This window comes from Mesoplodon bidens (genome assembly GCF_964165515.1).
Source record: "Mesoplodon bidens genome assembly, chromosome: 4".
Classification (NCBI taxonomy): domain Eukaryota; kingdom Metazoa; phylum Chordata; class Mammalia; order Artiodactyla; family Ziphiidae; genus Mesoplodon; species Mesoplodon bidens.
In genome coordinates, this window is record NC_138160.1 from 150707518 (window position 1) to 150719847 (window position 12330).

The 12330-nt window shown below is 63.4% G+C and overlaps 1 protein-coding gene across 8 annotated transcripts in view; it reads right to left on the bottom strand.

The window, feature by feature from the left end:
* Positions 1-60: 60 nt before the first annotated feature.
* DOT1L (DOT1 like histone lysine methyltransferase) overlaps positions 61-12330 on the bottom strand; it is a 57600-nt gene continuing 45330 nt past the window's right edge. For 6 of the 8 annotated variants that reach the window (XM_081230749.1, XM_081230747.1, XM_081230746.1 and 3 more), the window contains 7 exons: positions 11175-11304; positions 9895-10472; positions 9606-9811; positions 7035-7099; positions 5722-6651; positions 5482-5612; positions 4839-5007 (listed from right to left, as the gene is read on the bottom strand). In XM_081230749.1, coding sequence (XP_081086875.1) covers positions 4918-5007; positions 5482-5612; positions 5722-6651; positions 7035-7099; positions 9606-9811; positions 9895-10472; positions 11175-11304 — 2130 coding nt within the window. In that variant the 3' untranslated portion in view covers positions 4839-4917. Of the gene's footprint in view, positions 2916-4391; positions 5008-5481; positions 5613-5721; positions 6652-7034; positions 7100-9605; positions 9812-9894; positions 10473-11174; positions 11305-12330 lie in introns of those variants that run through there. The other 2 variants (XM_081230752.1, XM_081230750.1) reach the window with 2 other exon arrangements.

Below are 12330 nucleotides of genomic sequence, written 5' to 3' on the forward strand. Positions count from 1 at the left end.
TGTCCTCCACAGGCTGCTGGTCCCGCAGAGTCACAGCGGGGTCCTGAGGGAAGTGAGGCCCTGCCCAGGTTCAAGGTTTAAGTGCCCAGTAGGAACAGAGGAGAGGAGGCTTAGAACCCAGAGCCAGGAAAGGTAGGGAGGCTGGGGCCCAGCCCACAGGGCCTCTGGGGCTCACAGGCCTCCCTCTGAGTGCAGGCGGGACTTCGGGAAGGGTTTTGTTGGTGGTGTGAAAAGTACCCAAGCAGTCGGTTTCAGTTAGTCAAGAAGGAGGCCCACCCTGGGTGGGCCTGACCTAGTCAGGTGTCGGCCCTGAAGGAGGGGCTGGGCCTCCCTGAGGTGGGGCTCACTGTCTGCTGTGGTCACAGGGCCTGCCGGCAGGTGGGGCTTCTGCTGGGAGTGACCGTCCTCCCCAACTGGGGATGGTGATCACAGCCCGGGACCCTCTTTGCGCTCCAGGACCTTGCCGTGTCACGGTCGGGAAGAAACACTGCCACCAGACCAGGTTCAAGTGAAAACAGGTATTTTATTACAGCGTCTAGAGGTGGAAACGCAGTGCAGTGGGGTTCCCTTGGGAAGAGGGGGTGGAGCCAGCGCCCCAGCTGAAACACAGGCTACCAGAACAAGAAAGCAAAGCCCGTCTGCGTTACAAACCAAGGCAGGGATGCGAGAGCCAGCGTGGATGGATGTGTAAATGAGAACAAACAGTCCTAACTTTAGACGGGCCGGCTGGCAGGATAAATAAGGGCGGCGGGGGGGTGGTGGTTCTTAAATAGGTCACAATTCATAGCTGAACAGAGAACGCATCCCCTGACCGAAGGCTGTCCTAGTTGTTAGGTTTTCCTGAGCAAAGCGACGGCAGCCGTCAGACCTGGAGCACCCGCGTCGGCAGCAGCAGTGGGGCTCCCGCAGGGCCGCTCCCCACGCACACCAGCCGGCGCCCTACTCCCGTGGCTGGCGTCAGCGGCGGCGCTCAAGCTGGGACCGGAGAGTGGGTGTGGAGAGGCCAAGCTGGGCCCCGCAGTGGGGCAGGCCCCACGCGGGTCGTCTGTCCCCTGGTGCCTGCGTGTGCGTGCAGAGGACGGACGCGGCGCGGTTGTCCTCCCGGAAGTGACGCAGTGTTTGTGTACAGTGTCCTTTGTTCAGATGGGGGCTCCGCTGGCAGCGCCGCAGCTTTCTCGGGAGCCCTGTGTTCCTGACACGGGGAGGGGAGCCTCTTGGAGAGGCCGGGGGCCGGGGGTCAGGACAGCACCGTTGTGCACTGGGAGCACCGACCTGGGGGGAAGGGGGCAGGGCGGGCGGTCACAGGAGGAAGGCTCCGTCTCTAGCCTGATTGCTGCCCCGCACGGTGTAGAGGTGGCTGCAGGCAGCGCACTGGCCCGCTCTGACCCTTGTGGCCTGCGTCCCGGGGGTCAGGAAGCGGGGCTGGGCCTCGGCCACCACACTGACCCCGCTTGCGGGCAGGCAGAGGGCCCGTGGCGTCCACCTCTGAAGGGTGTGTGGAGTTGACCAGGCCAGGGAAGGCTCACGTTAGGCCGCCACACAGAGGTCCCCCTCCCGCGCTCCTTGACGGGTGCTGCCTGGGGGGCAAGCACCTGAGGATGGGGCTCCGACTGCCCACGCTCAGCCCTCGCTGGGGCGCCCACCTTGGGTCCGGGCCCCCTGTCAGCACCTTTGGCCGATGTCGGCCCTTTCCGGGGACCAAGAGCTTCTCGGGAGGCACACAGACAACATTGCTCCACCCAGGGACCCAGGACTGGTCACAGGTGCTGTGCTCGAGGGACCAAGAGCCCTACCGGCCACCTCGGAGCCTCAGGGAGCAGCCCTCCTGCCCAGCCACCCCCAGCACATCCCTTCCCAAGCACCACCGTGGCCGCTCGGGTGGAGCAGGTGTCACCCCAGCAAGGCGGGCCCTGGACCAGCGCCGCTGTGCACTTGAACAGGCGTGAGGGTTTCCCCTCACTTTCCTTCCTTCTTTTTCTCTTTAGTTTACTGTGTATTCGTCATACAGTCTAAAAATAAATGAAGTCCGTCTATGAAATTTATAAATTTTCATCACCTCTCTATAAAATACTGTCACCTGTCAGTGTGACTCCCCTGTAGACACAGCAGGCACCCACGACTAACCCGCCTGCGTCCCCGGCCACCACAGGAGCCGACCCTGCAGCGGGGGGGCTGCGGCGTGAGCCCAGGGCGAGCGGAGACGTACAAAAGTAAATGCACCTGTCACACGAGCGAGCCAGCCAGGCAGGCAGCAGAGTCGGGTACCAGACCCTCCTCACAAGCACCACTGAGAACAGGTCCCCTCCTCGAGGCTCCGCCACCGCAGCCTTGCCGCGCAGGACCGCCGTTCCGATGCCAAAGGCGCCATCCCGAGGGCTGAGCCGAGGCCGTTCACAGTGATGGCGGGGCGGGCCTCCACTGGAGACGCCGCCTTTGGTATGGGAAGAGCGGCGGGAATGAACACGCCAGGCGCTAGGGCCTGGCGTCGGCGTGGTCAACCTGGAGAGTCAGCACCAAGAGCACGTGGAGGCGCGAGCCTGGCGACGAGATAGCACCGGGCCGGCTGGTGGCGTCTCCGCGGCGGGCCGGTCCTTCGGCGACGTCCTTACATATATTCTCTCATATATATAGTATCTACATCTCTCGATAGGTTGCCTTCACGACTTCGGTGGAATAAAATAAGTCAAAATTGTTTATACTTTTTAAAAAACGATAAATACTTTATCTAAAACTATCGACAGTACAGGCTGGAGCCAGGCCCCAGCGCGCCGTCTCCGCAGCTCTGCGCGGCGCTGATTCACAGTAGAGCCTGTCCTCTGGCCTCCGTCCATCCTCGCCGTCCTGCGGGGGGCCCCGCGCCGCCAGCCCGCCCCATCCTTGCATAGTCTCGCGGTTGAGGTAGAAATCCTAGTTACCTGCGGACACGGCGTGGGAGGAAAGGCAGCGTAGCGTTAGCCCCGCGCCCAGACGAGCCTGTCGCACCCCCAGGCCAGGGCGCCAGAGCCACCTACGGACGGACGGACGGACGACAGATGGCAGATGTGGTGGTGGCAGCACCCTGAGCCACGCCTCTGGGCCCCGTCAGAGGCAGGAGGTCCTGTCCCCAGGCCCTTCCAGTGCGTGTGGGGCGCTGGCTGGGTCCTGGCCTCCCCTCCTCCCCAGGAGACCCTCCCCGGTCCCCACGCCGGGCAGCGCTCCAGGACAAGCCTGCACGCCCCAGGAGTGAGGCCGGCGCGGCCAGGATGGCAGGCAGGCAGCGTCCACTGTGGGCCTGGCCCCCGACCTCCCAGTGCATGTCTGCCCTCTCCAAGCTCCTCTGACGGCGCGAGGCCACTGCAGGCTGAGCTGCCCTACCTTCTGGGCTTTTCCAACAACCGAGGCACAGCCCATCCCCAGGCCTCGGGTAGGGCTGTCCGATGACCTGCACCCTGACCAGGAGGCCGTCAGACTCCAGCGGCCTCCCATCTGTTTCCACTTAAAAACACGACAGACAGCCAAGGACAGCAGGCGGAACCCCTGCTCCAGTCCTGGCCCCAGGGGGATGTGGACGCGGCACCAGCAGTGGCCGGGCCAGCTGCACCGGGGCCCAGGACCCTCCCTGGAGGCCTCGCAGACACCTGCCCCGTCCAGCTCCCGAAAGCAGGCACTTCCTACGCTTGTCTCCGCTGACCCCACACGGACGGTCTGAAAGGCACAGGCCAGGCCGTGCGCATTGGAGGCCGGAGGAGCCAGGCCTCGGCCACAACTACAGAGCCCCCCACCGGCCCGGCATTCCTGCCTGTGGGGCTGGCACCACACTCACCCTGCTGCCCATCGGCCCCTGCAGGGAGGCCCTCTAGCTAAGGAGCCCAACAGACGTCGCACGACCCCCACGTCCTGAAGGCCTGCCGTGTACCTGGGGCCTTAAACGTGTTGAGCTCCCCCCAAACCCTACATAAGGCGCGTTTATGGAAACGGGCTGAGGGGCCCAAGAGCGCACACAAGGCAAAGCTGGGATCCTGAGCTGCCCCCATGACCCCAGGTCCTGGGCTGCCCAGGTCCTGGGCTGCTGCAGACGCCAAGCCTAGGGTGGCGGCAAGCTCGAGCTGGGCTCCACCCGGCCAGGACGCCAGCCCTGACTGACTCCTCCTGGCCCCCTCCCTGGGCGACCTGGGGGGAGGGTCCACCGGCAGCGGCCGGAGGGGGCGGGGCCAGCCACACCCTCCCTCTCTCTGCTCTCGCTGCCCGGGTTCCCTTGCCTCCCTGGCTCTTCGCCTTCGCACCTCCCGGCCGCAGGAGAGCAGCCTTGGCCCCCGGGCGCCTCCACGGAGCCCCGCGGGCCCGCCTGCTCTCTGCAAAGCAAGGTCAGTTCAGGTTCTCGTATGGGCCGCCTGGTCGAGCTCTAGCCTTACCTTACAGAATACGAACTGCTAGCTAAGCAAGGTCTTTATCGCGGCTTAACCCCCGCAAGGCGCGCGGCATATGGAGGTGGCATGCCAAGGGAAACCCACACGGCGGGCGGCCCCGTGGAGCTGGCCTGCGGGATCACGGGCGCGGCCTGGGCCAGGGCCAGCCCGGGCAGGGGCGGGTGGTGCACCGTGAAGGAGGGGCGGGACACCTTGTGCGGAAGTGAGGCGAGCTTGATGGACAGAGAGGCGTTAGCAGGCGGCACAGAGGCAGCAGAGGAGGCAGGTAAGAAAGCTTGGTTAGCTGGGAGGGACGCGAGGTTCTGCAGGAGCACGGGCTCAGAGTTAGCCGGGAGCAGCGCGGGGGGCGGAGGCAAGGCGGCGTTAGGAGGGGGGGGGGCGTGGAGGGCGGGCTGCCCCGGAGGGGGCCGGCCCAGGTGCGGAGGGGGCGGGGGCGGCCTCGGCTCCGCAGGGGACGGGGCCTGAAAGGAAGAGGCCGGGGTGCTGGCCACCGCCTGCAGCGGGGTTAGGCTCAGCGTGGCGCTGCGACATGCAGCCCCACTGCCGAAACTGGCTCCAAACGGATGAGCGGAGGCGGGAGGCACCGCGTGGTTAAAGGCACCTGCAAACAGGAGAGAAAAACCCAGCTTCAACAGGCGGGTATCGCCAGCCAAGCCAAGGAAGGCGCGCGGAGAAGGGGAAGCCGATGGCGGCTGCAGCTCCAGCTCCGCGTGCGAGCGGCACAGGTGAGGGCAAAGCGCAGGCAGCGGGAGCACAGGCGCTGGGATTACCTGCAGGACGGCTCCCCTCCCCTCCCCTCCCCAGCCCAGCCCTGGCGCCCGTGCCCAGTGAGGGGCCGGCTGTGGCTCCCTGCGCTCCTCTCCACCCCGCACGCACGCGCCACGGTGCATGTGGCGGGCGCCGCGGCCCTTGGCTCTTCCCCAGCGCCGGCCCCAAGGCTGCCCAGAGCCCGGGCTGCGTCAGGCCTGACAGGTGACCTCTGGAGGGAGGAAGGAGAGAGCTCCGTCTGGCGCCAGCTCCCCTGAGAGCGAGAGGGACGCCGTCAGACCAGAGAGCCTGGCACAGGCCGACTCACGCCTGAGCGCTCTGCCCACACGACAGTCACGTCCGCGTTTCGCGAAAAGGAACGAGGTGACGGGTGCAAAGTGGACCCAAGGGGATACGCGGGCACAGCCTCTCCCCCCTCAGGGGGCCCTGGAAGGGAACCTGCAAACAGCGGTGGTTAAACCCAGCGGTCCCGGAGGGCACCGGTGACAGCATGCGGCCCGCGGCCCGTCCCCCAGCGGGTCCCGCACGGCCAGAGGGCGCTGCCTACCTCCGACTGCACCGCCGGCCACCCCGGAGGAGAAGCTGCCCATGGCGTGCGAGTTGGTCAGTCTGGTGGCGGCGGTTGAGACGTGCACCAGGCCGGCGGTGGGCACGGAGCTGAACAGGGACTGCAGCACGGACGGGCCCAGGTTGGCCTGCAGGGACATGGGGCCCAGTGCGAACTGCGGGCCGGGGGCAAAGGTGCCCAGGAAGGGGCGGTGGGTCTGGGCGGATGGGGCTGTGCCCCCTGCCGAGGACGCTGCCGGGGCAAGGCCCGGGCCGCTGAGGAGGCCCCCGGGGGGTGCGGCGGCGGCGGCGGCAGCAGCAGCAGCGGCGGCCATGAAGAGGTTGTGGCCGTTCTTGACGTCGGGCTCGCGGTCACGGCCCTTGCCCGCCTTGCCGTGCGTTGCTGAGGCCTTGTCCGCGGGCCCGCACACAGGTGGGCCCCCCTCGCCCTTCGGGGCCAGTCCATCCAGCTGCCTCTTGTTCACGAAGGGGCCGGGCTCTGCAGCGCCACCCTCCTTGCCCCGCGGGCCGGGAAAGCTCAGGGGGGTGCCCAGGCCGGCCGCCTCGGGGGCCTTGTGGGAGAGAGAAGCACCATCGCTGAAGCTGTGTAAACTGAGGTCGGCTGCCAGGCCCCCGCCCAGGGTGAAGCCGCTGGCGGGATGGCTGCTGGGGCTCAGCCCGCCCGCCCCCGGCAGCGCGCCTGGGAAGCTCTTCCTGGGGTGGGCAGCCAGCTTGGCATCAGCCGCGCCAGGTTCCTCCAGGCCGGGCCGGAAAGCGAACAGGGAGTTGTGGCTCAGAGCGGAGGCGGCCTGCAGCGGGCTGTCGGCTGCCTTGGCCAGGCCGAGGTCGGAGATGGGCGAGAAGGTGGACTTCCACTTGCTGCTGTTGACCGGCTCGCTGGCCGGCACCTTCCTTCCCGCCAGGCCGCCCCCTGCCAGGAGAGGCAGCGGCTGTGAGGCCTGGGCTGGGTGGCGCAGAGCGTAAGCTGCGGGGACCAGACCCCCGCCAGCTCGGAATGACCCCCACCCCCAAGACAAGCCCCTTGGCGGAGGACGGGGCTGACCTGGCGAGGGTGGGGCCGTGGGAGAAACTCAGGGAGCAGGGCTGCTTGTGCAGGAGGGCCGGCGTGTCGGCACAGAGCACCACACGTGCCCGATCTACCCAGGCAGCACCCAGAGTGCCTGCCATGTCCACAGGGAAAGGGGCCAGGAGGCTGGGCGGCACCCACACCGCCCAGGGACCACTCTGGAAGCCCCATGTGGCTCCTCAGAGGCCGGGCACCAAGAACTCAGGCATCGGGAACACCAAACTCACCATTTTCCAAGGTTTTCGGAGGAGATTTGCTTTCTAAGGAGATTGTTGCAATTTTTCTCTCAATTCTATCAGGAAAAAAAAAGAGATAATGAATGTTTGCAGTCCACGGGCACACCGGAGCGCTATACGTTTACACCGAATTGCCCAGCAGGGTCGGTAAGCCGGCAATGCACGACACGCCGTCAGGGCCCCTGGGCGCCCCCATGCCCGTGCGGTGGCGCCTGTGCCAGCACGATGACGGCTGTGGTGGGGGACACAGCTGAGAGCCGGGCCCCGGCGGAGGAGCAGGGATGCCGTTTCCCAACACGCAGAGACAGCCGTGAGTCCCAGACAGAACCGTCTCCGTGCTTAACATGCTCTCAAGCTCTAGGAGACTGCGTCGTCCACAGAGGCAGATGTGCAGCACCTAGCACGTTAACTCCCCAGCAAGCTGTACCCATAGCTGCACCAAAGTACACAGCAGTGTGTGCTTCGCGTGTCAGGATTTTTGTGGACCATCCCGAAGAACTACGACCTCCAGAGACACAGAACTCGCCAAAGAATCCAGGACTTGTACAACGTACTTTTCGTACGTGGAAGAGTAACTCAACAAGACACTGAAAACACAGGCAACTAAAGAAAACACAGGGACGTCCCCAGCGGTCCAGCAGGTAAGACTCCGCGTCCCCAGTGCAGGGGGCCCGGGTTCGATCCCTGGTGGGGGAACTCGATCCCACATGCGTGTCGCAACTAAGAGTCTGCATGCCGCAACTAAAGATCCCACATGCCGCAGCTAACATGCCACAACTAAGACCCGGAGCGACCAAAATAAATAAATTAAGCATTAAACAAAATTAAAGAAAGGGACTTCCCTGGTGGCGCAGTGGATAAGAATCCGCCTGCCAATGCAGGGGACACGGGTTCGAGCCTGGTCCGGCAAGATCCCACAGGCCGCGGAGCAACTAAGCCCGTGCGCCACAACTACTGAGCCTGCATGTCACAACTACTGAAGCCCGCGCGCCTAGAGACCCTGCTCCGCAACAAGAGAAGCCACTGCAATGAGAAACCCACGCACCTCAACGAAGGGTAGCCTCCGCTCGCCGCAACTAGAGAAAGCCCTTACGCAGCAACAGAGACCCAACGCAGCCAAAAAAAAATAAATTTTAAAAAATAATAATAATAGTAAAGGATACACGACACACGGGGCCTCGTCAACACTGAACACTCCTATGCCTCAAAGGACACCAGCAATGGAGTGAACACACCACCCACAGGACGGGAGAACACAGCTGCAGATCCCGTACCTGACGAGGGATCCGGTACATAGACGTCTAAAGAACCCTCACGACATAACAACAGCAGCACAAGATAACCCGACTCAAGAGTGGGGCCGGGACCTGAACAGGCATCTGTCTGAGGAACAGATGATGCTGAATATCGTCAGCCACGAGGGAGATGAGGTCAAAACCACGACACCACCACACCCTCACAGAAATAGCTACCGTACTAAAAACAAACCCAGAAAATAACAAGTGCCGGTGAGGCTGTGGAGAAACTGGCACCCTAGTGCATGGTTGGCAGCAATGTGAGATGGGGCAGCTGCCGTGGAAAAGTCTGGTGGTTCCTCAAAACGTTAAACCCAGACTCGCCACAGGAGATCCAGCAATTCCACGCCTAAGTACTGGGTAAATTGAAAACACATTTGCAAGTAGAAACACATGTAGTATAGGAACGTTCATAGCACGATTCACGACAGCTGAAAACAAAGCAACCCAAGCATCCACGGACACACGGTGGATAAACAAAATGTGATATATACACACAGAAAAATACTAGTCTTAAAAAGGAAGGAGGTTCTGACACCTGCTACACCACGGATGAACCTGAGGACAGGACGCTCAGTGAAATAAACCAGACACAGAAGGACACACGCTGCCTGATCCCACTCACGGGGTCCCTAGAGGAGTCACATCCACAGAGACAGGAAGTAGATTGTGGGGGCCAGGGGCTTGGGGAGGGGCTGGGGAATCAGTGTTTAAGGGTACAGGGATTCTTTCTGTGGCGATGAAAATGTTCTAAAACCGACAGCGGTGATGCCTCACAACCCCACGAATACGTCAAAAACCACTGGGTCGCACCTTTCAAGCGGGCAGTGTGGTATGTGAATTATACCTAATAAAGCTCTTATCAAAAAAAAAAAACCCGAGGAAGAAAGCACTCTTCACCGTCAGCTGAGTGGACACCAGGCGCTGATGGGAGCCTGCACGCCTGCCTCTTGGCTCTCCGCCGTGGTGGCTGCCCTCCCCTTCTCTCTGCCACCAAGAAACACCCGCCTCGCGCCGCTGCCCCGGGAGCTGCAGACTCCGGGGTCAGCCCTGCCCCACATGCACGTGGCGAGAGGCTCTCAGATGCCCTGGGCCCTTCACGGGCTGTTTCTTACACAGTTAAAGTGAATAATCCGGGAAGGGGCCTGTCTGCTCCAGGACGTACCCCAAGCGAGGTCAGGACCCTGCGCCCACCACCCAGCGGCAGGTGGGAAGCTGCCTGCCCTGCGTCCTGGCCACAAGGACCTGCCCCATTGGCCCCACTCGCCTGGCACTGCCGGGCTCATCCTCAGAGCCCTGCTCCTCATCCGAGGTCAGTGGGGAATAGTGGGCCCCGTTGGTCTGGCTCAGGGGCTTCTCCTTCTTGAGCACGGGTGGCTGGTCGTTGTCCTGGTAAGGGACAGGCGAGCTCTTCAGGGAGCTCTCGGGGGACGAGATGGCCGTGATTTCCAAGGGCTGGTTGATGTTGCTGACCTGAGGGGTCAGACGCACAAGCCCGTCAGCAGGCCCCTGGAGCGCCCTGGACCTACCGCCCCCGACGCCACTCCCAGCCTCACCATGGAGTTGAGGTTCAGGGGGGACCCTGAAGACTGGGTGAAGAGGCCAGCGACGGACGGCAGGGCCCGGCGCTTGGGGGACACGCCCGAGCTGAGGCCGGGGGTCCCCGCCGCCGCCCGCTTCCTCCTGCCCCTCTTGCGGCTGTCCTGCCCGTGGCTCTGGCCGCTGTCACCACGGGCGCCCGAGGACAGAGGGCTGTGCTTGCTGGAAGGCGACTGCTTGGCGCTGCTAGAGCCGGCCGAGATGGTGAAGACGATCCTTCTCTTGGCTTCACTCTCGGGATCCGAGAAGCCGGCCTCAGAGGGCAGGTCTCCTTTGCTGGCATCGGGGAGCGGGCCCTGGGCGCCGAGCCGGGGACTGGCACAGAGCTGTGGAGCAGGGGAGGCCGAGCCGCAGTTGCGGGGCTGCGCCAGCAGGGGGGGGTGCTGAGGGGTGGAGCTACGGGACCCCACAGTGGCAAAGAGGCTTCCGGAGCTGGAGGACTCGTCCAGGGCCGGGGGCTCGGCTCCAGAGACGAGCGGTGCCGGGCTGCCTGCCAGGGCCCCGCTGATGGCCACCGAGCCGGCGTAGGCAAAGCCTGTGGGAAGGACACGCTTTCTCAGGGGAGCTCGTCCGGGAAAGGATGCCCACCTGGCCAAACCCGGCGGAGTGCAAGGAAGCTCAGCTCTCTGCACGCTCAGTGCCCAGCACCTTGAGACGGCACCACGGAACCAGGTTCAGGTGAGGACAAGTGGGGGCCCCTGGGCCATCACTTGTGTGCTCTTCCCACTTCTGGGCCTGGGACGGTTGGGCCCTGGAGCTCATGCACAAGCCAGTGGACCCCGGGCACCGCCAGCGGTGACGCCCTCCCCACGCGAGAGCAGCAGCGCCCGAGGCGGGACGCCCGTCCCAGCATCAGCCTCCTGGCTGCACTCTTTTCCCCCAGAACAGGCGTGGATCAGGCCGTGCGGACACAGGCAAGCAACCCGACCACACATGCCCGCCGCCCCCGATGGGCTCCATGGCTGGGCAGTGGCGACAGGCACCCTCTAGGTCGCAGGGCCCCGCCCGGAAGCCTCACTCGGAGCTCTCTGAGGAGGAGCAGAACTGGCTGGAACGCGGATGGACGAGGACGCCACCGCCCAGAGGACCGGCATGGGCCCAGGCCGAGCACAGCCCGCTGAGATGAGCAGAGCGGGACAGCCTAGCTCGGAGCCCCCGAGCCCCGGGCTGCGCTGTGCAGCTGACGTGCTGAGCCCACCCGGCATCTCTGGGTCCTCGCATGGGAGGGAGCCCTTACCTGCGGGGGCCAGGGCGAGGCTTCTGCTCCCAGCAGCGCTGCCCCCGGAGCCGTGGGCGCCAGCACCCATCTGCTTCTCCAGCATGGACGAGGACTCTCGGGCCTGCGGCACGGGGCTGGGGGTGCTTCTCTGCGGAGAAAAAGTGCAGGTTGTCAGCTGATCCGGCCACATGCCGCAGGATGTGCCAAGGGCCCAAGGCCGCGAGCACGGAAGGGCAAGTGGCCGCTCAGGGTGTGAGCCTGGTGAGCAGCCACGGGAAGGTTCTCACAAGGTGAGGCACAGGTGTCTGACCTCGGTTCTAAGGGATGGCCCTGGCTAATGGGCAAGCATTGGGCCAGGGATAAATGGGCAGGGAGAGCAGTGAGGGCAGCTGTTATGATCTGACCCAGCAACTCCACTCCTACATGGAGCCAGACAACAGCAAGTACCCACACAAAACCCGCACACGCACGTCCTCAGCAGCACGATTCACAACAGCCCCAAAGTGGAAACACCCCAGATGACTGCCAACAGGTGATGGATGAACACAATGTGGTCCGTCTATATGGTGGAGCATCACTCAGCCATGAAAAGGGGTGAAGCCCTGACACTCGCTACACCGTGGATGGACCCTGAGAACACGATGCTCAGTGAGAGAAGCCAGACACAGAAGGACCCACGGTGTGTGATTCCATTGATGGGAAACGTCCAGAACAGGCAGATCCACAGAGACAGAGAGTGGGTTTGTGGTTGTCAGGGGCTGGGGAGGGGATGTGGGTGACTGCTGGTGGGGATGGGCTTCCTTTTGGGGGGATGGAATGTTCTGGAACTAGAGATGGCTGCATGACTGGTGAATGTACTAAACCCCACTGCACCGAACACCTTAGGTGGGTGAGCTGTGTGTGAGTGACATCTCCATAGACAGGAACAGCCCACTCCACAGGAGAGTGTCATTTCCAAGTCCATGCGTGTGAGGCTGAATGCACATGTCAACTAGAAGGAAAGGGAGAAGTTTCTATAGAATCTGGAAGCTTTAGTCCCTCTCCGTTTGCACACGTCACCTTTTACGAAAAGGATCTAAGATAAAAGTGGCAAAATGTTACTGGAATTAAATGTGGACATGAGACATTCTGTTTTTCTTGGGCCTCACGATAAGCTCAAAACTCAACCACGTGC